The sequence below is a fragment of the Podarcis vaucheri genome, assembly GCF_965113315.1.
Source record: "Podarcis vaucheri genome assembly, chromosome: 10".
NCBI lineage: Eukaryota > Metazoa > Chordata > Lepidosauria > Squamata > Lacertidae > Podarcis > Podarcis vaucheri.
In genome coordinates, this window is record NC_138748.1 from 42487861 (window position 1) to 42513340 (window position 25480).

At 40.8% G+C, this 25480-nt stretch overlaps 1 protein-coding gene across 2 annotated transcripts; it reads left to right on the plus strand.

The window, feature by feature from the left end:
* Nucleotides 1-1065: 1065 nt before the first annotated feature.
* On the plus strand, nt 1066-25186 carry IFT56 (intraflagellar transport 56). 2 transcript variants are annotated; one of them, XM_082240006.1, is made up of 18 exons: nt 1066-1192; nt 1334-1471; nt 4654-4746; nt 6295-6409; nt 6602-6651; nt 7371-7516; nt 8849-9020; nt 9718-9792; nt 10648-10750; nt 11930-11985; nt 13081-13134; nt 13981-14044; nt 15006-15094; nt 19058-19141; nt 19483-19552; nt 22058-22164; nt 22827-22960; nt 23950-25186. In XM_082240006.1, exons 1-18 carry the CDS (start codon nt 1190-1192, stop codon nt 24059-24061), a joined length of 1665 nt encoding a protein of 554 aa, XP_082096132.1. In that variant the 5' UTR covers nt 1066-1189; the 3' UTR covers nt 24062-25186. The 2 variants fall into 2 exon arrangements, with proteins under 2 accessions (XP_082096132.1, XP_082096133.1); XM_082240007.1 differs by lacking the exons at nt 1066-1192; nt 1334-1471 and having other exon boundaries at nt 4656-4751.
* Nucleotides 25187-25480: the final 294 nt, after the last annotated feature.

Genomic DNA, 25480 nt, shown 5'->3' on the forward strand with positions numbered 1-25480 from the left:
AATCTGGAAGCTTGTGGTTTTTTTCCTGCATTTTTATGATTTTCTGTGACCATTGGGCCACTCTGCTGTTTTTTTAAAAAAAATCTGGGTTTGAATTTAAAAATGCTCTTTACAGTATGTGTGACTTAGAAGAGCACTTAATAAACTCTTGTTGTACCAAATTTGGCTTTGTTTGGACTTTTTTTGACCATAGGAACGCATTAATTGGTTTTCAATGCATTCCTATGGGAAACCGTGCTTCGCAAGACGAAAAATTCGCTAGAGGAATTAATTTCGTCTTGCGAGGCACCACTGTATCAAGATCTATAAATACCACCCAGCCACTAGCCGCAACCCAAAGCTGGTGATAGGAAGTAGAGTCTTGTTGCAGGAGAAAATGCCTAATAATCCTGTTCGAGAATTACGCCTGCTTACTCAATTTTATGAAAGCTAGGGGAGGACTAAAATGTACTAAGAGCGCATTCAAGCAGCTATAGGGACTCAGCTACACAGATGGCGATGGTAAGCTTGTGGCAAATTCAATATATTTTTCAAAATGCTTTTTAAGAAAAGTATTTTCACATCAGTTTTTTTTTAGATGTGTCTAGATTCCACCTGGGTCTTCATTTTGATTTATAACAGGAGTCATACAAATGTGCTTTAAATCGCAGGACACTGGTGATAAAATACGTTTTCCGCCCTGGCAATAATTTTTTCACATATAAAGAAAAGAAAAAATCAGCGACTGCGTCGGGTTGTCTGCGTGTGTCGCTTGAATTAAGAACTGAGTATATTTCAAGAACCTATGGGAGCAGCGCAAAATGTGTGCCTCTCGGAGCAGCTACAAACCAGCGAGCTTCCCAGCTTTGTCAGTAAAATGCAGCCCTGGCGGAGACTGGCTCTCTCCTTCCTCCACCCTCCCCGCTCCCCGAAAAAAAAGCAACACCACGGCTGCGTCCCCGCCTCTGCTGCGTCACCAGCGCGCACGCATCCCTGAAGCAGTTTGGGATAACGTGGCGCGGGACCAGCGGCGGGCGGAACTGTGAGTATGGCTGGCAGTTGCCACCCGGTCGTTATTTGATGTTTCCCTGTCCAGATTCCCCTTCCCTAGCTACCGCCCGCCCGCGCGGTTGCCAGGGGAACAGAGTCCTTGGCGAAACAGTAAAGCAGCCGCGGGTTGTAGTGGTTGCGGATTAGGCCTGCGGGCAAAATGGTGAGGGGCAGGGATGTTTTAAGGGGCTCCTCGGAAAATTGGGGAGTGGGGGGCGGGGGGGGACGACGACTAGCGGAGCCTCATCCCGCCCCCCCCTCACCTATCTCTGCTCTTTCTTCCCTCCCCTCCGCCCTTTTGTAGATGCTCTCGCGGCTCAAGCCCGCCGTCGGGGGCGGCTCTCAGTCCGCTGACAAGCGCAAAAAGAAAGGCAAGCGAATCCCGCAGCTGGAGGAGCTGCTGACCCAGCGGGACTTCACTGGGGCCATCGCCCTACTGGAGGTACCAGGGGCACGGCTTGGAAAATGCGGACCTTGCGCCAAGAACCGACAGAGACGGCGCTGGGTTGTTCGTGGGGATGGGCTCAGGGCTGATGGTAGCCTTATGGCCAGTGGGAGTTAATGCCTTGGAAATAAGGGGCCTTAACATTCACCCTCCTGTTCCGGCCTTTGATTCCCACAGAGGGAGAGTGGAGAGCCTCAGTGCTCCTTTATTCTCAGCCTGCTTTTATTTTTCCTGCTTTGTGAGGTCTAGGAGGTGAAGTTTGACCACTGCACAGAATTGCACCTGGCACCACTTCCAGAAGATTGCTTATACACTTAAGTACTAATAATAATAATATCTGAAGAAGTGTGCATGCACACGAAAGCTCATACCAAGAACTAACTTAGTTGGTCTTTAAGGTGCTACTGGAAGGAATTTTTTTATTTTGACTATGGCAGACCAACACGACTACCTATCTGTAACTACACTTAAGTACTTGTTCACCATCCTGATACAGTTAGGATGTTAAGTGTGTGAAATGCTGATACTCCAAAGGCTGTGGAATGAGGACAAGAAATCTAATGTTCTCCACACAGGAAACCACAGGGGGATGAGCAAAATGGATTACAGTATAAAGAGTTTGCCTATGAACACTTGCATACTTATATTCATTTAAAGCAGGCATAGGCAAACTTGGCCCAACAGATGTTTTGGGACTGCAGCTCCCATCATCCGTGACCACTGGTCCTGTTAGCTAGGCATGATGGGAGTTGTAGTCCCAAAACACCTGGGGGCCCCGAGATTGCCTATGCCTGATTTAAAGCAAGAGTTTTATGCCGACTGATTCATTTTCTAATGTCCAAATCAGGGTGGGGAACTTTTTCCAGTCCTTCGTGGATAGCATTTGAGGGTGGTGGGATATGCCAATAGCAGCCATGGCAGGAGGCAAAAGAAAAAACACAGGTAGGGCAATGGATGTGATGCATACATTTGTATAGTAGGTTACAAGCCACGCAAAAGTCAGATGTTTCTCTGGCAGTAGTAGATGGTGTGGTGGAGCTGCCCTGCTTACTTGGTCTCCAGTTGCTTTGCTGCCGCATAACAGGATAGAAAGGGGGAGGGGCAAGCTTGGCATTGTACATACAGATTGTGCCCTGCCAGCACGTTTGCACCATGCCAATCTTGCTGTCACCTCACCCCCTTCTCTGTCTCAGTATGCAGCAGTGATGCAGCTGGAGGGACATCAGGTGAGTGGCTATTAGGGACAGGCAGCAGTCCGAGAGATGGGCAGAAGAGGCAGGGGAGCAGGAGGATGATCCAGTGGAAGGGCCAACAATTTGTGGGGCTCTGTGTCAGCCAGAGACAGGAAGAGAGGAGGCCAGGACAGAGTTGCAGGAAGACTCGGAGGTGGAAGAGACAGTCCCAGAGAGACTTCTGCTATCTCTCCCCTGCTGTCTCCCAAGGACAAGTTGGGGCTTAAAGTGACAGGAGCAGGTGGAGCTGCCACACAGGAGAAGTTGCTAGTTGCTTGCAGACATCACACCAGATGGGGTTTAAGTGAGTTGGAAGGGCTGTGGTCACGCTGTTGCTCCAACTATCCAGGTTGGAGCATAAGTTGGAAGAAGCAGATCCCTAGTTAGCTAATCAGCAGGAGTGAGGTGTATATCCCTTGCACCTCAGGAGCTGATGTAATTGAGTGCTTTGCCACTAAAGAACCAAACTTCAAATTGCTTGTCTTCATTTGGGCGGGGTGTGCTCAGGACAGTGACAGCCCCACCATTTCCTCTGCTACTATCCTGTTCCCTTCTATAAAAACACACGCACAGCTGTCTCTGTATTGTCCAACAAGGCGAGCAAAAGGTATTATCACAGTTTAAAGACACACCCTTGCCAGGAAAAGCAGCCAAGGAGGCCATGGAAGAGGAACAGTGAGGGGTGTGGCCTAAGGAGGAGGCATTGTCTGGAGAGAGTACTGAGTGTTGGAAAGAGAAGCATTGAGGGCCACATTTTGCTCTGGGCCTGTGGTTCTTCCACCCCTGGTCTAAATACTAAAGTTTCTGTTTTGAAGGAGGTCTGTTCTACAGTAAGGCATAGGCGTATAGCCTTTGTGGTTCTCTGATGAATCATAGAATTGTAGATTTGGAAGGGACCCCAAGGGTCATCTAGCTCAACCCCCTGCAATGCAGGAATCTTTTCCCCATATGCACTAGGCACTGTAGCTTTAATGGCTACTTGTAGTTTGGTTTTGGTACTGGCGATGCTGTGACCAATCAATGAATTTCTGCTTATCAAGTTGTTAAAGGCACAGAGTTAAGTTGGGAAAACCAGCTATCAAAGTATTTTAAAAACAAGTTACTGTATGTTACTTGTCTCCAGCCTCCTCATCACATTTATGTACCGTATTTTTCACCCTATAGGACACACTTGTTCCCCTCCAAAAATGAAGGGGAAATCTGGGTGCGTCCTATGGGGCGAATGCAGGCTTTCGCTGAAGCTTGGAGAGCGAGAGGGGTCGGTGCGCACCGACCCCTCTCGCTCTCCAGGCTTCAGGAAGACATCTGCAGCCTAGGCAGCCCTGTGGGAGTTCCTGCAGGGATGTCTAGGCTGCGGATAGCAGCCTGCTTCCCGGAGCCCTGGGCGCCCTGAAGCAGAGCGTCCCTCGCGCCGGGCAGACATCCGCAGCGTGGGGAACCCTGCAGGAGTTCCCCGCAGGGCTCCCCACACTGCGGATAGCAGCCTGCCGCCTGGCACAGGGAGCGCCCTGAAGCAGAGCGCCCCTCGCGCCGGGCAGACATCAGCCAGCCCCACAAGCTTGGGGGACAGCAGGGAGGCGCAGCGCCGCCATCCCGCGGTTCCTCGACCTGGTTCGGTTTCCCAGACCTGGTTTTTGGCGTGAAATAAAGGGGGGAATTTCCTTTATTTCCCCCCCAAAAAACTAGGTGCGTTCTATGGGACGGAGCGTCCTATGGGACGAAAAATACCGTATGTCATAAACACTTAAGGCTTTTGAAGGTTAGCCAGGTTAAAACCCTTGAAAATGTCAACCATTACATATTTGTATCATATGTACCATTACATATTTGTATCATGTGGTTTCATTCTAGAAAGTTGCCAGCATAAAATTACTTTTAGGAATAACTTTCATATGAAAGTTTCCGTGTTTGGGCATCATTTTAATCTTAATGTTTTCCTTCTGGAAGTTTAAGCGTCATGTTGGGGAACAAGATGAAGATGCAGACCTCTGGATTGGATATTGTGCTTTTCATCTGGGTGACTACAAGAGAGCACTGGAGGTGAGGTGAGGAAATCCTGCTTCCTTTTGGAAGGAAGGGGGATATTGTCTTAATATAAAAAACAGATGGGAGTGGAAAGAGACCTGTCCTAGAGCAGTTCAGCAAAAAGAGGGCATGCCATTGTACTATAAGTCTTGAAACAGAATGGTATATCCTCACACTGGATTATGCGTGTTTATGAACTAGTGAATCTGAGAGGCATGAGGATGGGAAAGGCAGGATTATTTATTTATTTGACTTACATACTGCACAATTAATAGGGTTAGGTATTGTCAGTTTGCTGTTGCTATTTTCCAAAAGTCTATGTTTTTGTAAAGGAAAATATGTCTTGGTGTAAAAAGAATTGTGTTTATATTTCTTTCCCCATAAGGCAGCACATTTAATTTTGATTTTTCAAAGCACATTTTTAAAAAACTTTATTTGGGATAGCTTGAAATTGGTGAGTTCTTCCATGTCCCCATCTAATGTAAAAACTGGTATATATGTAACCCTTTATGGTTAAGAGATCAGGAGCTGGATGAGAAATTGTGTTTATCTCTCCCAAACAGCCTATCTCTTTTTGTGCCCAGTATCCCAATTTTCTTTCAACTTCTTTCAGCTCTGGCTTATGGTCTACACAGTCATTGGCACTGTTGCACTCATAATTTAGAAGTAGTAAAGGTAAAGGTACCCCTGCCCAAACGGGCCAGTCTTGACAGACTCTGGGGTTTGTGCGCCCATCTCACATCTATTGGCCGGGGGCCAGCGCTGTCCGGGGACACTTCCGGGTCACGTGGCCAGCGTGACAACGCTGCTCTGGCGAGCCAGAGCCGCACACGGAACGCCGTTTACCTTCCCGCTGGTAAGCGGTACCTATTTATCTATTTGCCCCCGGGGGTGCTTTCGAACTGCTAGGTGGGCAGGCGCTGGGACCGAGCAGCGGGAGCGCACCCCGCCGCGGGGATTCGAACCGCCGACCTTTCGATCGGCAAGCCCTAGGCGTTGAGGCTTTAGCCCACAGCGCCACCCGCGTCCCATATTTAGAAGTAGTAAGCAACTTTAAACTCTGTCACATTGAACACAGTTGTAATGCCAACCTGTTAATTAAAGACCTGCATAGTCTTTTTTTCTGGGTTAAAATTTAGTGTGGAAATAAAGAGTAACTCTTGAACTTGCCTTGGAGGATCTTGGTCAGTTGAAAGTGGTCAGTTTAACTGGTGGCATGGCTGAGAACCAGTGTATTGTAGTTAAGCGGGTCAGCACTGGGAATGTATGTCTTTAAACTCCCTCTGCAATTCAGAGGTAATAACACTGATCTGCATTGCTGTAAGGATTCCTGAAAAAATAAACATGAAACATTTAATATTTATACAACATGTTCCCTAAGTGTTAGTAGTACATCTTGCTTGATAATACACTAGAAGCAAAGAGCAACATTGTTGGTACAGATTGATTGAATTACTAAGAATATGTATAAATTCTCAAGATGGCTTAAAACTCAAAATAAAATTTATAATTTCTGTTTGATGGTTATGGCAGCAGTATATCAAAAACTGTTACTTGTTTCAGGAATATGAAGAGCTGACAAAGCGATCTGAGTGCAACCCTGATGTTTGGGTGAATCTAGCATGCACTTACTTCTTCTTGGGAATGTATACACAAGCTGAACAAGCAGCCTTGAAAGGTAAGATGCTATAATATTATATATATTTATCTCGGAGTAAGTACAACCAAGTTAAAATGTACAAATTTGTGTTGTTAAGGTGGTGCACCTGAGCAAATTCATTGTGTTAGTCATGAATATTTACAAACCCTGAACTGCTCCAAGTGTTGGCATTAAATTTTGTTTTAATGCTCTTTTCGGATTTTCTTTCAGCACCCAAAAGTAGACTTCAGAATCGCCTATTATTCCATCTAGCACACAAGGTATGTAGGAAACAAAACCATGCAGAGGCAAGTAGTATTTTGTACTTGGAGGTATTCTGAAACTCAGACCCTACCTTCCCCCATCTTCAAATAGTACTAGTTTGAATGAGAATCCTGCCCGACTTGTCTAGGTGCAGAAAGGTAGGGCAGAGATAGAGGCTGGGTAGGCACAGAGGATGAAAGCCCAGAAGCGGAGTGGTAAGAAGACCCAAGAAGAAAGAGAGCTAAGGGATAAGCTACCTGTTGGAAGGCTATACTCAGTGGAAAGAGAAGTGGTATCTTAGGGAAATATGGGGTGGAGATGGTAGAGACCTGAAAATATGTATAGAGAAGCCTTTTGTTTAATCACTTGTCTGATAGCCATAGGCAACAAGGAATTGTGTACAGATGAATGCATGAAATTCCATGTAGGTGAGTGAGAGGGCTAGGAGAGAAGTGTGCCCTTATTCTATGGCAAGCACGAAAAGCAAGTGGGCGACCAGAGGAGAGAAGCCCTGTCCTCTGCACCCAGCATAGAGATACAGCAAGCCACTGGAAGCACAATAGAGAGTTCCATCCCCCTTCTTCTAACTTCCAGCAGACTAGTTAAAAAAGGGCAAGTAACTTTTGAGAGCTAATTTACTAGGATAAAGAGTAGTTGCTTACTGCCAGCTGTATTTATTAGTGTGTATGTAGTATGTCCCACATCTGTGTAATACTAGTTCTTATTTCCCATATAGTTTGGTGATGAGAAGAAATTAATGAGCTTTCACCAGAATCTGCAAGACATAACAGAAGATCAGCTAAGCCTAGCATCTATCCACTATATGCGGTCTCATTACCAAGAGGCTATTGATATATACAAACGTATACTTCTTGATAACAGGTTGGATATATTTTTCTTTCCCATTCTGTCATTCTCTCTACTCTTTGGACATTTTATTGATGGAGAAGGGCTACGTTTTAGTGTATCCCTTTCTAACAGTTAGAGTTATACTCTGAGATTCTTGCTTCTTATTTTAAATTCACTATAGTACAACCCACAACATTGGGCCAATGGGATCCAGTAGTAAGATTTAAATTTTCCTGTGACCTCCCAGAGTAATTTGGATGAAATTACTTAGCACTAAGATCAGAGATCACAGATTCCTTATATTAGCAATTAGTTCTTATATAAAAGATAACAGAGTTTGGAGATTACAGATCTCAGTGCCTGATGTCATACAATGTCAGGTGACTGACAGGTGGGCATGGTTGCATTCCAGAGGTTCTCTGCTGCTGTCCTTGTCCTTCTGCACTGCAGTTTTCATCTTCTTTCTTGTGGAATTTAGGTTTGCTGCAACACTTTCTGTCATAGCTTCTTTCTTCTGATTTCTAGCTGTGACTTTCTGAGCCTGCTGGCCAGCTTCAGTTATAGACCATATTCCACCTTCCAACCTTTTAGCCAAACAGAAGAGCTGTCGAGTTTTCCTAAGTTTCTGATTCCCATTGTAACTACCGTATTTTTCGCCCCATAGGACGCACTTTTCCCCCTCCAAAAATGAAGGGGAAATGTGTGTGCGTCCTATGGGGCGAATGCAGGCTTTCGCTGAAGCCTGGAGAGTGAGAGGGGTCGGTGCGCACCAACCCCTCTCGTTCTGCAGGCTTCGTGCGGCTCTCCGCAAGGCGCGGGTGCCCGGCGCTGGGCTCCTGCGGCTTGCAGAGAGTTGCCTGTTCTGGGGGCAACTAGGTGCGCCTTATGGGACAGTGCGTCCTATAGGGCGAAAAATACGGTAGGTTTCTTCTCCACCACCTTTGGGTGTTAGTTTCCTGGGCTCACCTGTTGAATTCCCTGACAAGCACAGCCTCTGAATAACCCTGTATTTAACAGAAAGTAACCATCTTATAATTAAGCATATACATAAAGTGACTCAACAGTTGCATTTCTTCATAGATGTCTTAAAATATGCTCAGTATTCAAGGCATAGGTCTTAGTGATCCCATTTGGGTTGTTGCTTGTAGTTTCAGGAAACTCTTTTCTAATCCTTCCATGCACACACTATTGTTCATAGCAAAAGGCATTGCCATTCTGCCGATGATAGAACATATATTGAGAATACACATGTGCTGTATTATTTGCACATTTCCATTTAGGAGCATTCTGCTTTAGGTGAATTTTCTGCCACTGAATGTAGTTAAATGAATAAACTTTGATGTCTTGAACTTTGATGTCTTGCAGGGAATTCCTGGCTCTCAATGTATATGTTGCCTTGTGCTACTACAAACTGGATTATTATGATGTTTCACAAGAGGTGCTAGCTGTTTACCTTCAGCAAGTTCCTGATAGCACCATTGCTCTTAACTTAAAGGCTTGTAATCATTTCCGACTCTACAATGGGAAGGCTGCTGAGGTATTTTGTTAAAATGTTTTTCTCACTAAAGTCATAATCTCCTTCATGCAAGTTTCAGTTTTGAAGTAATATTTCAGTTTCTGTAGAGAAGCTCTAACTTTATGCTTTGTACCTCAGTATGTGGTCTGTCTGATTATATGTATGTGTTTCTAGTTATGCTGGTGTCACTTCAAATGAATTAGTCATGTGGCAGTTCAGGTCCACAATATAAGATGCACGACCACTTTCAGAGGGTTGGCATCATTTGGCACCTGTTGAGGCACATTGTCCAAAAGAGGCACTTCATGGCTAACTCCTGGAACCTCATGGCTCTGCTTGCCCTAGAATCATAGAATTGTAGAGTTGGAAGGGTTTCCTGAGGGTCATCTTGTCCAATCCCCTGCAAGGTGGGGATCTCAAGGCAAGTGAGCAGTGACCGGGGCAAGGAGAAGGAGCAGCAATTTCTGCTAGCTTTGTTCTCCCTCTGGGCAGTGGTGCAGATTAGGTTCAACAGGAGAGGGCAAGTGAATGGGCAGCCGTAAAGAAGAGGTGGGGCAACTTGGGAGGGGATGTTGAGAGCATTTTTGTGCAAGCCCTCCCCCCAAAAAAATTCTCAAACTGGCTCTGATATTTTTTTGAGTAGTGTCAATGGCTACTTCTGTTGATTGTGTGTTCTGTTCTTCCACTCACTGTTTTGCAATTTCTTTAAAAAATTAAGGCAGAGCTTAAGAGCTTGATGGACAGTGCTTCAACATCGTTTGAGTTTGCTAAGGAACTCATTAAACACAATTTGGTGAGTAACAATTATGAAAGTAACTAGCTTGCATAATTTTTATGAAGTTATAGGCTGCATTCAAAAGAATGTCTTGTTGGCTGGCCCAAGAAAGTATTGTGTGAGGTGCAAGTAGTCTGTAAACCTAGTCCTCTCTTCCAGTTGTTTCCCCATGTTCAATTGTGCATAACTAACCCCAGCTGTGAAAAGGTTTTGTTATCTATAAAGACTCTCCTTAGACAAGTTTCTAAGTATGCACAACTAACCGCATTTGCTCGTATTCAATCTTTATCTTCGTCATCTTTCCCTCTGTTTCTTTCCCCACCCCCTAGGCCCACCCCAATAACTTATTTTGGAATATTTGTCTATGAAACTAAGATGTCGTGTACAAAAATAAAGATAATCGTTTTGAGCTGTGCAGGAATTGGTATTTTCATGATGCATGAATTGTTGAACTTTAGTGGTGGAGTAAATATTTAACTTGTAAAATTCAAAAGCAGAAAATATGACACATTCATAATTCACCAGAAGCTTGTTGCCTCTTAGTTTAATAAACATTTTAAAATGCATGTACAGTGGAACCTCGGTTTACGAACTTAATCCGTTCCAGAAGTCTGTACTTAAACTGAAACCATTCTTAAACCAAGGCATGCTTTCCCTAATGAGGCCTTGCGCCACCACTGCTCTTCCACCGTTCAGATTCCGTTCTTAGACCGAGGTAAAGTTCTCAAACCAGGACACTACTTCTAGTTTTGCGGAGTTCTTAAATTGAATAGTTCGTAAACAGGGCTGTTCTTAAACCAAGGTACCACTGCAAGATGGTTCACTGCAGGTTGCTTGCTGCTGTACTAATGCAGTGGCGACTTTCTTCTGCAGGTTGTATTCCGAGGAGGGGAGGGGTCTCTCCAAGTACTGCCTCCCCTGGTTGATGTCATTCCTGAAGCCAGATTGAATTTAGTAATCTACTACCTTCGGCAAGGTAAGCACATCTTCTGGATTTTGACTTTTGTCCCTTAAAGTGATTCTTTTCCTCCACATAGGGTACAAGGGGGTCTTTGTTTTGAGGACTGGCATATAGGTTGGTAACTTTTTACAATTAAATAAATTGCTTTGATTCCTAGCTTGTGAAAAAAGACGGCTGTGAATGACTGAAAAAATAGATCAGCCCAAGAAGATATTCTTTTGCTAGTGGAACATTTCATTTTCCTGAAATTGCTATGAAATAAGAGCTGTGTGCTTGGTTGCAGTTAGCGGCAGCTGAGCCATCAGAAGATGGCTTTGCAACTGTACTTCCATACAGAGGTTTTATAAGGACTTAAATAAGCACACCTGAGACAAGGAAGCTACATGGCATCTGTCTGCTCCTCACTCCTCTATGCAAAACGCCATACAATGTGAGATCTGTTTTTGCAACATTGTTTCCCATAAACTGCAACCTAGGCATATTCATTGGGAGAATCTGTAACATCTTCTTTGTTGTGATGCTAAATGTTTGTAGTAAAAAAAAAACACTTTTAGTAAAAAAAAAAACTCTGCCTAAATTAAGTGTAATTCCAGTTCTTGATTTGTGTGAGTTATACATCTGAATAAATGTTTTAATTAGCAGAAAAAGCCCAATTTCTAACATCTTGAGTCAAAATACAGTTCTTCAAAATCTTACCATGCAATTCTGAGCATATGTATTCAGAAGTAAGTAGGGCTTACTCCCAGGTAAGTGGATTTAGGATTGCAGCATTAGTCTATTTTCCCAAAAGGTTGCATTATTTAGTGTCAACGTTTTAGCATCAAAAATTCTTCTTAGGTGAAGCTCAGTCACAGGCTGTTAGCCCTCTTCCTGTCCCATCCTCACAGGATGAATAAATGTATGAGAGAAAAGAATGCAATTTTTTTTTATCTTGCCCCTGTACTGTTCAGAAGGCATCTGCTAGTCCATTTTATAAAAAAAGACCTTTGCTCTGAAAAATAGCAGAAAATAAAAAAATGACTTAACCCATGTTTGTTATAAAGACTAAATAAATGTATAATCAGCAAGTACACATTTGTTGCAGTTTATGGTTCCTTTTCATCCTTTGTTTTTGAATGCCTTTATGGAAAGATGAATTATGATGTGGGAAGGTGACATGGAAAATACAATATGCACTGTAATGTGTTCTTTCAGATGATGTGCAGGAAGCCTACAATCTGATTAAAGACCTGGAACCTACAACCCCTCAGGTAAAAGGAACCTTTTGGATATGATTATACATATAATGGAAGACATGGTCATCTGGGATAGGCTCTGTCATAGAGTGGAACACCTTCCTAAAAGAAGATACTTGAATCTGTTTACTTTATTTGGACATAAAGTATATCATTCTTGGATCAAAACGAAACAGGCATGCAGATCTTCATCCATTTTTAAAACTATGATTGGGTCCAGACTAAAGTTGCAATCCTAACCTCACTTAGTTGGAGTAAGTCCTGATGAATTCAATAGGTCTTACTTCTGAGTAGACATGCTTAGGATTGTGCAGTACATTAGTTGCCCTGTTTCCACAGAAATCATTGTGAAAAGGTAGTCCTGACTTGCCTTAGATTACACTGAAATCAATAGAAACCAAGTGTTAATAGCTTACTCTGGATCTAACTCCGTATCTTTTAATTGTTTGCGCTTTGTTTGATAGAGACGAAAGGATGAGTCGCACAACACATTTGGTCAAAACCTTAAGACATTGTCAAAATATTTAAGGAGCACAAGAATAGCACAAATAACATATTGCAGTGTCTTCTTTTTTTTACAGTTTAGAGATTTATTCCATATTCATACGAAACTTTAAAACTGTTTCAATATGCACTATCTTAATCCATTTAAACATGTGTTCTCATATAATATATTGGCTTAAAACTTCAGGGGAAAATACATAGATCTTAAAACCTATGCTGGTTCTGTACTAAAAGACAGTGAATGGAAACAGTATTTTATAGGAAGAGAAGCATTTATTTGACAGACTTTTCAAATTAGGTTCAGAGCTAGTGAATGCCAAAAGAAGAACCGGAAAACTGAGCAGAAGATCTCCCCCCCCCCCCCCGTTTATAATTTCCCTCCTTTTTATAATGTGTTCTCTGAACTACAGCCTCTGGTTATTTCATGCAAGTTACTAACTGTGCATGTCAAGATTGATTTTGGTTTATATATTTAATACAGTTACTTAAGAAACCATGGAAACAGGCTATTCAGAAATCTATGTAAAGCAGTTTGAACAGAATACTTCACAAGTTGCTTTAAAGCTTCAGTAAATGGTTGCCTCATTTTATATAATCTTTCTCTAGGAGTATATTCTAAAGGGAGTGGTGAATGCAGTCCTTGGGCAGGAAATGGGCTCAGTGAGTACAATACCTTTTTTACATCAGTAATTAATGTGGAGTAGACGAGAACACATTGCAATTCAGCTAACAGGTTGATTTTGATACTAACTTGCCTCTTGCTCTTTTGTATTTCCTACATATTTGCCAGTGAAAAAATGGAATTGTGAATCATCATATACACTAATGTTGATGCTATAGGGTGATATCAGCATGTTTAGAGGAGCCTCAGAATTTCTAGAAATAGAAAAAATATTGGGAGTGGGATTTAAGAAGGCAAAGCCCAAGACACTCCCATGAGGACTGAGTGTGCTCTGTGGCCTCAGAATGCAGAGTATTGATGGAGAGGGAGGGGGAAATGAAAGACTTGATGGTGGAGGAATGAACTATGCTGCACAAAGGCAAGTTTGGATAGCTGGGACACTGAACAGGAATCCTGTGTACAGTAACATTTTTGTGATAGGTTGAATATTTCTGAAAGTCAATAAACTTAGGCTCTCCAGTCTACGGACAACCAGAGAGACTAAGTTAATTGCCCCCACACATACTGCCTGAATTCCTTTGGCATCTGCAGGTGAATGAGGAGATAACCAAGGTACTAAAACCCTTTTATTCTCTATTGTTAGCTGAAGTCTGTTATCTGGACAATGACTTTTTGTTTTCTTGTAGTGGATTTTAAAAGAGCTCTATTATTTTACACTTACATTATTATTTTAAAAGCCAAATCATAATAATAAACTTTGTTTCTCTATCTGTTTTTACATAACATCTGCATGTAATATTTAGTTCAGTCTCCATATTCCAAAGATCTGTCTATGCTCTGCCCCATTGCTCAGCACTTTCATGGATTTAATGTTTCTTTTCCAGAGAGACCACTTGAAAATTGCTCAGCAGTTCTTTCAGCTGGTAGGAGGATCTGCCAGTGAATGTGGTATGTTTTAACTTTTCTGTTTTCTCATTCCTTCAGATGTCAATATTGCCAGTGAATGCAACCATTTTGTTACCTGGGTCAAGTAAAAAACATGGTTAATATCTTTCTCTGTCTTAGTGACCTGAACCATATATATACACTGTACTTACATCTGCCACCAAAAACAGAGGCCTCATGTCTAGTTCGCTGTAATGTCTAATTCACCTTACTTGGATCATGGCTTAACAATATTGCTTAACAATATTGCTCACTTTCCTGACTTTTCTATACATTCCTGTACATTTGCTTATCCCCTGCTAGCAGAAAATTCCTAACATAATTAAGAAAAGTTGTAGAAGACATAACAGGAGAATTGAGGAACTCGACACGCAGACTGCATTTTCACAGATCATCATATGTACATTGTTTAGGTTGATCTTAAATTTGTACATCCTAATCTGCATAGGTTATGAAAGTTCATATCACACTAAGCTCTTTAAGGTACTGCAGTGGACTAATATGGCTACTTCTCTAAAATATTTTCAATATAATACATAGGAAGAGCCTGCTCTTTCCCCCCTTTATAGGAATCCTGGGTTCAACCATGCATAAGACTATTTTTACACTGGGATGTTTCCTTGTGTAGTGGAAGTATTGCTTACGTTTTATGCAAATGGGAATGTTTATGCAAGTTCCACTATCCCAGAACAAGAGGACGCCTCTTGGAAATAGTGAAAGAACACCTGACTGATAGTTGAGTTGGAAACCACTATGTGTAATATGCTATATCAAAAACACTTAGAATAAATTTGACAAGTTGAGAAAAATAGCCCTGAGTGCAGACTTGTTTGCCACAAAGTATAAACTGACCTGGTAGCCAGATTGTGGTTCTGGACTATTATATATAGAGATGCTAGACTATGTTATCTCAGAAATAAACTAATCAGACTCAAAAATTGTGCATATAACTTCTGTTCTTCAGATACAATCCCCGGGAGACAGTGCATGGCATCTTGTTTCTTTCTGCTCAGGCAATTTGATGATGTCCTTATTTACCTTAACTCAGTGAAGGTTAGTACGTTTTATATCAGCTGGTAGTCTCCTACAAATCTTTGCATGTATTACTTTCTGTGTGTGATGCATAAACTTGCCACACACAAAAATGGAGGTGAAAAGAAGGGATGGTTATCTCAATCACTTTTCTGAGAGAGTTTTATTTTAAAATATAAATACATATTCCGCCCTTTGGGGCAAGTGCCCTTATAAGGCAGCATAAAAAACTGTTGTATAAAACATATAAAAGGAACATCTTAAAATATACATTACATCCCTTTGAAAAATTATCAGTGAACCATCATCAATTGAATAAAGGCAGATCAAAACAAAAATGCCTTAATAATTCTTTTTAAAATCACCAGTGAAAGGGCAATATACACTTTATGAATGACTGCATTTTGTAAGTATAGGTCAAGCCCTGAGAGAATGACATGTGATACTGACTTTTGAGTTTGGACAGGGTCATAGACCCCTCTTAGAAACTTTGGTGATTATTTCAGCTTTTTTATACACTTAAGTAAATGTACGTGCAGGCCGTACTTTAGATAACCTGATCCCAAATCATTTAACATTGTAAAAGTTCACAAGTGCTTGGGCCTTATTTTTCTGGCATTTTCAGTGAGCATTCAATCGTCGTCCCTCTTTTTCTAAGTTCCAGTTTAAACTCCACTATGTATGTAATTAGGATTTTGTGCTTCTGTTGAATGTCATCTGCCGTTCTGTGGACATTCTATCCAGTTTAAAGAAAACATTTGGAGCTTTTTCTCCCCCCACTGACTGAGACTTTACCACCCTAAATAATTTACTGCTGTGTGCAAACTTACCTATCCATGCTTAATTCCAGATATTTAACTTACTATTTTTAATAACAGTTGTCCTAATACATCTTTGAAAGGTCTCACTGTTTGGACTTCCAAGCCTATTGCAAAGGCTCTCTTATTTATTCCTATAATAACAAATTATTAAAATGGACAGGTTCAGAAAAGGGCAACCAAAATGATAAAATGTGTGGATCAACTCTCCTATGGGGAAGGGTTACAACAGTTGGGACTTTTTACTTTAGAGAAGTAAGTAGGAGGAGACATGATAGAGACAAGATAGACATGTTGGGGGAAAGGTAAATAGGGATCATGGTTTGCTGCTCCCACTAGCACTAGGGGGAAGGAATGAAACAGGAGCAATTTCTGTGTTCAGAATAAACCATTATCTATAGTTTTGTGACATGAGAACTGGGCTGTTGTAGAAAGGAATGAAAGAGATGAAAACAGAAGCAAATTAAAAATTAAAGGCCCGCAAAGAGAGTCTAAAAACGGAGTACAATATAGAACTGATTAAATAAAAGTGCTTGAGTAAGCAGCTGGTGAGACATACCTGAAGACTGGTAGCACTGAACAAAGCCTGATTCATAATCTGATCATACAGTTAATTTGGTGCTTACACATTCCATTCTGACTGAGGCTTGGTGTCTGTTGGCATTCTGCCACTTTCTGTTCCCAACCAGTGTGTCTGGGAAATGCTTTGTACCTCCCACACAGCCAAAGATATCGGCACAAATGACTTTCCCACAACTGGAGGTGAACAGTGCTTTTTCCTGGGCAAGTACTTGGCATGGATGTGGGCAAAAAAGTGCTTTGATCAAGTTCCATTTCTACGTGGTTGTTATTTTGCTACCGTTCTGAAATTCTTAGTCACTTAGGTGTGGTCACCTTGGCAATGTTTATGTAAGGGCAGAACCAAATAGGAAAGTTGATCTGTGAAAGATCTAAGGAATTATCCCAAAGCGCATATGACAGGGATTTAATAAGGATGTCTTCTATGATTCAGTAATCACACAGTAACAGCACAAAATCAGTATCTCCACAGAACTTTAGCATCCCAAGAATCTCCACTTTAATTTTAAAGAGCAAGTGTCTAGCTTTCTGTTTGTGAAAATATTTCCAAGTGTGGGAAACCCTAGGTAAAATCTCATAACTGAGAATTGATGCTTAATGGGGCCAAGCTTCAGTGTACTGACTAATGCCTTGTCCTTCTGCAGTTATACAAATGAGCAGAAATAGCATTTAGGACAATATGCTCTGGGCTGTCCTTTGTATCAAGAGTATGTGGGCAGGGGGTGTATCTTACCATACAGTACACAGTGAATGCATTCTGACCTCACATTTCCTGAAATTCCAGATCATGGATCATACCTGCGGTCTCATTCTTTCGTGCATCTGTCTTAATAAAATATTTCTGTAAAACAATTTGACATGTTACCTGAACTGGCAATCTGGCTTAAACAATCCAGCCAAATCAGAACCAATCTCTAGTTTGCAATCCTAATTTGCAGGGATTGCTCACATCACAGTTTTTCAGTTTGAATGTCACAGAAAACTCTGTTTTGGCAAACCAGGGAATGCTATATTAAGTTGAATGCACAAGGGGAGGAGGGTGCATGTGTACATTCGGTTAATTCATGATTAGTGAATGTGACATCTAGCTGCAGCGAATGTAATTAGGGTGGCCAGGCAAAAAAAATTAGACAGGCTGCTGCACTTTTAATAGTTGTTGGAAGAAGAGAGAAATTCATCAAGTGTGGTTGGACTGGTGAAATTCTGTCTTCTACATACAACTTTTAAAGGTTGCTTATCCTATTTTTCATCTTGTCACACTAAAAGTAACCTATTCATAAAAATGGGTGAAAGAAATCTAGAATCCTATACATATTCTACATCTCCTATTATGCATATTTGTTGTTTAGTCGTTTAGTCATGTCCGACTCTTCGTGACCCCAAGGACCAGAGCACACCAGGCACTCCTGTCTTCCACTGTCTCCTGCAGTTTGGTCAAACTCATGTTAGTAGCTTCAAGAACACTGTCCAACATCTCGTCCTCTGTCGTCCCCTTCTCCTTGTGCCCTCAATCTTTCCCCACATCAGGGTCTTTTCCAGGGAGTCTTCTCTTCTCATGAGGTGGCCAAAGTATTGGAGCCTCAGCTTCACGATCTGTCCTTCCAGTGAGCGCTCAGGGCTGATTTCCTTAAGAATGGAGAGGTTTGATCTTCTTGCAGTCCATGGGACTTTCAAGAGTCTCCTCCAGCACCATAATTCAAAAGCATCAATTCTTCAGTGATCAGGCTTCTTTATGGTCCAGCTCTCACTTCCATACATCACTACAGGGAAAACCATAGTACATCATATATCTCTCCTGCTTTTGACACCAGTGGCCATTTCTTATGCAATTCTCTTTGGATGTGGGTACACATTAAGTACAGAATACTCATGGATTGCAGCAATTAGGAATACTGCATGCATGAATTACTCACTGTTTTATCAATTTAGTTCTGAAATGGTTTTATCACTTTCCAGGACTGCTGCACTAAGGAACCCAAACTATTTGAATATACAGTACAGTACAGTGGCACCTCGGGTTACATATGCTTCAGGTTACAAACTCCACTAACCCAGAAATAGTGCTTCAGGTTAAGAACTTTGCTTCAGGATGAGAACAGAAATTGTTCTCCTGCGGCGCAGCAGCAGCAGGAGGCCCCATTAGCTAAAGTGGTGCTTCAGGTTAAGAACAGTTTCAGGTTAAGTACGGACCTCCGGAACGAATTAAGTACTTAACCCGAGGTACCACTGTAGTATAGTTCTAAGGAGATCTTCAGCACTCACAGAACTAAATTATGGAATTAGACATGAATGTTTTGAAGAGTTGGGTAGAGATTTAGAGAAAGAGGCAGTTTTTTCACAGCAGGATTTAACATGCCCAGAAAGAAAGGCATACTAAAGAAAGCTGCCACCCTGCAATTTCTGGCTTGGAACTTACCCCAAATCCATTGTGGCCAGTGCTGTGGAATGTTTCATCTATGTACTGAGTCACAAAGCCATTTGAGCTACTATTTATAAAGGTGTTTTGTTGTGTTTTTTTTACTCTATTGTCTGGTACATCAAGTTTTAAAGTATGTTTTTTATTTATTGTGCACAACTTATTTTCCAGAGTTACTTCTACAATGATGACACTTTTAACTTTAACTATGCCCAAGCCAAAGCTGCTACTGGCAATACTAGTGAGGCTGAGGAGGTATGTAGCTTCTTCTTTAAAAACACCACATGCAAGGAAGGAACACACTTCCTGATTACCTTCTGGGTCAGCATGGATATGCTCTGAGGATAGCCTTTTACTGTTTTACTTTTAAAAATATATAATGCCTAGATGACTGCTATTAATTATCCTTCTGCTTAGACTGACTTTCCCTACTTGTGGCCTTTTTAGGTCTTGAAACTTTCTTATATAATGATTCTGTTGAATGTTTTGTTATTTGAGATTCATCTGTATTTTGAAGTAGGCACATACTTATGGTATATATCACGCAGCAGATATTTAATGCAAACAGACATTTGTTTTTTCTGTTTCTCCCTCAGGTGTTCCTGTTGATTCAAAATGAGAAGATAAAGAATGATTTTGTTTATCTCAGCTGGCTAGCTCGCTGCTGTGAGTCACTTTGCCCTGTTATAGAATGTAGATTTTTTTGTTGCATTAGCCCTGTTGCTATTTCTCCTTAAACTTGTTTTAACCTTGTGGGTGGATTTAATTAATTTTTTAGATATAATTGGATACCTTTATAAGAGGCAAGTGCCCTACAAAAAGTAAATCTTGCCATAGCCTGTGAGTAAGCAAGAGTGGTTGGGAGTCTACTCAAGGAAAAGGTGGTGTCTTGGTATCACTTGCAAAATATTTCAGCAGGCAGAACAAGTACTGGTAAAAAATCTTGTTTGTTCTTGTTCTTTGGGACAAGTACAGCTGAGACAACTGCAGTTAAATTTCCAAACATTTAATTGTTTGGTCCCTGCAGCACTCTACCTTAATTACATTTGTGAGAGAGCAATCTGAAGTTCTCATTAGCTATTGATAGCAAATATGCTCACATATTACGGGTTTTAAAAGGCAGCCATCTTGACAAAAGATCTGGCATGAAATTCAGCCCACGTGGCTCTTGCTAACCATAGAGAGTTTGTGATAATTTTATGAAACAGGATATTTTGGCTCAGAGTTTGGGTTCAAAGTGATACATACAGGTGGTACAATACAGTAGAGAACCCTTAGATGGTTTGTCTCTTAAACATCACCTTTCTTGGCTTCTAAAATAGGATGGGCTGTTACTTTCTGCCCTGTAACTTTCCAGTTACCCACACAAACATAGGAAGGGGTGAACTTTGACCTCCCAACACACAGTAAGAAGTAGAATATGCTATCTGGTTTCTTAGTAAGGAAGTCAGTCAGGTTCAGACAGGCAGATCTCTATAAAAGCTTCATACATAATCTAGATGAATTTAGACATGTTACATTGCTGGGGTGGGGGGAAGCTGGCAAGAATTGCACAAAACTAGGAAATTTTATTTTATGGATTTGGATTCTGGATCACCTTCAAAGGTAGCCCCACGTAGAGCACATTGCAGTAGTCCAAGCTGGAGATAACTAGAGCATGCACCACTGTGGCAAGACAGTCCGCGGGCAAGAGCACTGGGGTTACGGAAATTGCAGTGGCAGCTTCTGCCAGTAGGAAGTTATACAATTGAGGTTTTCCAGTGTGAGTGTGCATGTTTATGTGTGCAGCAATATTGTGCAAAGTGACTGATGTAATAATGTATGCAGAGCTCTGAATTCCTCTCAAAAATGGAATCAGCTGCCTCTTTAGAATCCTGGTTCCGTTACTGAGCTCTGTGAAGAATTGTCAGACAATTAAATGCTGTTAGAGAATATTGTAGCAAAATAAATGATGAATTGGTATCATCCTCTGCCATTGGTAAAAGTGCAGTGGTGTTAGCTGTTCATAGCTTATAAGTGTTAATTGCTTTTAAAGTCAACTGTTTCTACTGTGTTTGGTGTCGAGTAACTCTAGGTAAGGGCACTATATTTTTTAATAGCTGTTGTTGTTTAGTCGTGTCCGATTATTCGTGACCCCATGGACCAGAGCACACCAGGCATAAATAGCTATACCAATGTAAATATATAGTAATCATTATGTGGACAGTTATCTGTAAGTTTTATTCTTAAAGTGCAGTAGTAATAAGCCTCCTTTCAAAGAATAGTAAAGCACCAATATTTCTGGGAACCTTATAAGCATTGCTATTAAATGGACCTTAAAATTACAGACATGATATGAAATAGATACTTATGCTAAACTGGGTATATACAACTAAATGCTTTTATAATTGAATACCATTCATCTGTTTGACCAGTGTTTTTATACGACCACAAAAGAGCAATATAAGGCAAAAGAAATTAATGCTACTGGTGTATACTTGTTTGGAATAAGTGTAGAAATACAAGGAGTATTAACTTCTGTGTACATATTATATAGAGAAGAGCAGAAAATAGCAACTGGGGTTGTAAACAGGAGGACTACTAACTGAATTTTCTAATAGACCTTTTTCGTCTATTCAAATGTTCAGCCTGTCACTAGGAGATGCCTGCCATGTGCTCAAATTCCAAGGCAGGCATGATACGTCTATAGTTTATGAGCATTGTCCCACAGAATCTGAATCTCCTAATTGCAGAATTGTAGAAGCACTGGTCTTTTATATAAATTAAGATAACAGTTCATTGCCAAAAATTAAAATCCTTAAAAGTTAAATCCTTTATAAAATGTTGCCTTTTCATCCTTTAAATAGACATTTGGGCAATGTGTGATTTCTAAGCAGAACAGACAGATCAGTGGAATGAATGTCCTGTGTTTCCAGATGGAAACTTAATGTTATGCAGGTTACCTCTGTGCTAATTAGACATGGGATGGATTTCCTGACACTTTTTCGTATCTCCTGATTATTAGAATGTGACTTTTTGTACTGCAGGTAGCAATGGGTGTGTTACATTGCTTTTTACCTTACCTGAATGATAGAAATAAAGACGTGTACTGCTGATTAGAATGCTTATCCACTTTTGCAAACACTATGTGATGACATGTCTCTACTAGCTCTAACTTTTTGTTAATTGCAGACATTATGAATAAGAAACCACGACTAGCCTGGGAGCTGTACCTGAAGATGGAAACCTCAGGAGAGTCTTTCAGCCTTTTGCAACTAATTGCAAACGACTGCTACAAAGTGAGCCTCCCTCTCTTCCCCTCCCATCAGTAGTTATTAGTATCAGTTACTACCCCCTAAGAGACTACTGAATTTTTTTAATGAACTGAATATTTCCAGCCCTTGGAAAGCTGGAACATTTTGCCTGCAAAAGCATATACTTTACCCCTGAGCAAAATTCATTCCCTATATTAGTAGTGAATATAAAATTTTAATTCTAAGATTTAAGAAACAAGTACAACAGTGTTAATTGGAAAGCAAACTTCATTCACTAGCATGCTTCACTAGGTATCTAAAGTATTTCAAGCTAAGCCAATAAAAGTTTCTTAACTTAGGCTTGTTCTTTTACTGCTGTTTTCAAGTCAACTAGCATTATGATGAATACATTAGTGCGGCTAGATCTAGAGGAGTGTTTAGAACTGTTTGTGCAATTGGCAGATTATTTAGTTGGAGGCATTGTGCTCCTTTCTGTGTATGATTTAAGTGTTTCTTTACAGTAGTGTTTTAACACAAGATGATTTTCATAACTTGCCTGTTTATAAAATTGGAGTGTGCCTGATCCCCTGATTGGGATCAGAAAATTTCCACTGGCTTCTGTTATTTGTTCTTATGAATGGCTGTATTCTTTTATATTTCTGATGTAAGATTGGTGCCTTGAGCATGTAACTTTCTTTCCTGTACAGATGGGCCAGTTTTACTATTCTGCAAAAGCCTTTGATGTTCTGGAAAGATTGGATCCTAACCCTGAATACTGGGAAGGCAAAAGGGGTGCTTGTGTGGGCATCTTCCAGATGATCATAGCTGGCAGAGAACCCAAGTACGTACACTGATTTTCTCTGTACTACTTTGGGGTCAGTGTCCTGGATTCTTACACTCTTCTAGCTCACTGTTAAATGTTTATGGCAGGGGCAGGGAACCTTTCTCACCTTGAGGGCCACATTCCTTCTGGGCAACCTTTTTGGGGGCTACGTGCTAGTGGTGGGTGGGGTCCAGGGCAAAAGTGGGCAGAACAAATGTAAAACTTACCTTTGTACAGTATGATAGTTTCTACACACACTTGCACACCCCTTTCCACCCTCCATTCAGACAAGCAAAATGTATTGAGGGAGCTCAAGGACACATCCCAGTCAGGCAAAAACACTTGGGGTGTGAAGCTGGGCCAGTTAGGGTTGTGACCTGTGTAGGGTTATGAGGGCCAGATAGGGAGGCCTAAATGGCCTCATTTCGCCCCTGGGTTCTCTACCCTGGTTTATAGGAACAGAAGGATGAAGGCCCAGTCCTTTTCAGTTAAAAAGCCCTAATAACTGATATATTGTGTATTGGGAGCCTCATCTGCTTCCTTTAGTCCTGCTGTTGAAAAAACAACATCGATACAACTGAAATAAAAGGAGGAATTGCCAAGAGATAAAAAAAGAAAAATGTGCAGTAAATAATCATTTTTAAGAAAGCTTAAACATTAGAGGTTCACCTCAATAAGGCCAATATAAAGAGACACAGGGATAAGCAATTTTTGTGCAATGGGACACATACTTTCCAAAGCAATTTGGATACAAAATTTGTGGTATCCAACAGTGTTGCTCAGCTGGTGGTAGGGCTTCTATCAGCAGAGCCGGGAGGGGAATAGTTTTCAGCCATGTGCCTCTACCGCCCAGAGTGCATTTAAGAAGCTGCAGAGAAGAAGGGCAATTGCTGAAAACTTCTTCACTCGCTGTTTTGATGACAGAACTCTTACCATCTGCTGAGTGGCACTTTCTCTTTCAGACTTGTCCTCATTTTTATTTACATCTTTGTCTTTTCTGTCTTCAGAGATACCCTAAGGGAGGTGTTACATCTCTTGAGGAGTACGGGTAACCCGCAGGTAGAGTACATAGTTCGTATAATGAAGAAGTGGGCCAAGGAAAACAGAGTGCCCCTGTAAACCAACACCACCAAAATAATAGAAGTAACTGCCATCTGTGATGTGCCTGACTGGAATATTTGTGGCATCTTCTAGCCTAATACCAGCATTATGCAGACTGTAACAATGCAAAATATTCAGAATAGATATTTATTTTTATATTGATAATTCTTTTTTAAACTTAAACTGTATGTATTGCATATATTTGTGGGAAGAATATGTGACTTTAGTTATGCAACATCTTCCGAGTTCCATTTTTTTTTGTACTGCAATTGCTAGTTTTTAACTGTTCATGCTATCTTCAGTCCATGGGTTGTTCTAGTTTTGTATATTTAACAATGCACTGTGTTGGTACTGTACTGAGACTGTTCAAGAACTGGCCTGTGCTGCACACAGATGGACTCTAGTCTCATTGTATCATTTCTCAAAGCAAAATACAAAATTAACTCAATAATACTCAGCATTTCATATTAATACTCTTGGAGCTTGTTTGTACGTTAACACTAAGCCAAATCATGGCCTCACTCTGGATATTGCAGCAGCAAGACCAGAGGGAGGAGCAAAGGAGCTGTGATTTTCACTCTGGGTACATGCATTATTGTTCTTTCTCATTGTCATAGCTTGGTTTTGTGTGATCCGAGCCCTGGTCAGTCATTACAAACAATATATTTCTGAATTGTAGCAAAACCCCAGCATATATGATAGGATGTCTTTGACTTCAGATGTACTTTTAATTACCGAGGCCTCTTGCATATTGTGAGGCACCTTTTACAGAGAATAGCTGAATCATATGCTGTTCACTTCTTTATCTGGTTCCACATGGAGGTTTTGTCAATTGATTTAAGAAAGATTGTTAGCTCATGCTATCTACAATTAACATGCTAATCTGAAATGTTTGCAATTAGTTTGATGGATTAGGGGAATTGCTTTCAGATTTTACTCCTGAAAACAAGATTTTGAAGAGACACAAAAGAACAGACATTGAAAAAAACACATTAAATATGCATTGCACACTTGTACAGTTTTTATGTATGTACTTCAAAATTATTTTTATGCTTCTAACTTTAAAAAAAAAATGTTTGTAATCTGCCCCAAATTTTAATTCTCGGGTAAAATCCCAAAGAAATAAACTTAGAGAGTAACTCATTATGCATGTTTAAGTACCTTATAAAAATAGAAAATTTGTTTTCTTGTGAATGTGACTAAAATGAATACTGTATGGTATGTGTTGTTATGACTTAATATTATGGATCTTAATTTAAATATAAAATATACAAGGTACAGCTACAGGTAATGTGTTTGCGCTTTGCAACTGTAACTCTGAAATACACAATTGAAAATTTGTAATTGAGTAAATTTGCATCAAAGCCTGCTGAAAACAAGAATCAAAATTGGCTGGTCTGTCTCCATCTTTCTGTGAAATACACAGGCTGGTGAAAA

Bases quoted from the DNA above. Each gene is read 5' to 3' on its own strand.
- IFT56 (XM_082240006.1), top strand. The intron at 9,793-10,647 runs GTGAGTAACAAT...TTTCTTCTGCAG, and splicing joins AACTCATTAAACACAATTTG to GTTGTATTCCGAGGAGGGGA. The intron at 14,045-15,005 runs GTATGTTTTAAC...TCTGTTCTTCAG, and splicing joins AGGATCTGCCAGTGAATGTG to ATACAATCCCCGGGAGACAG.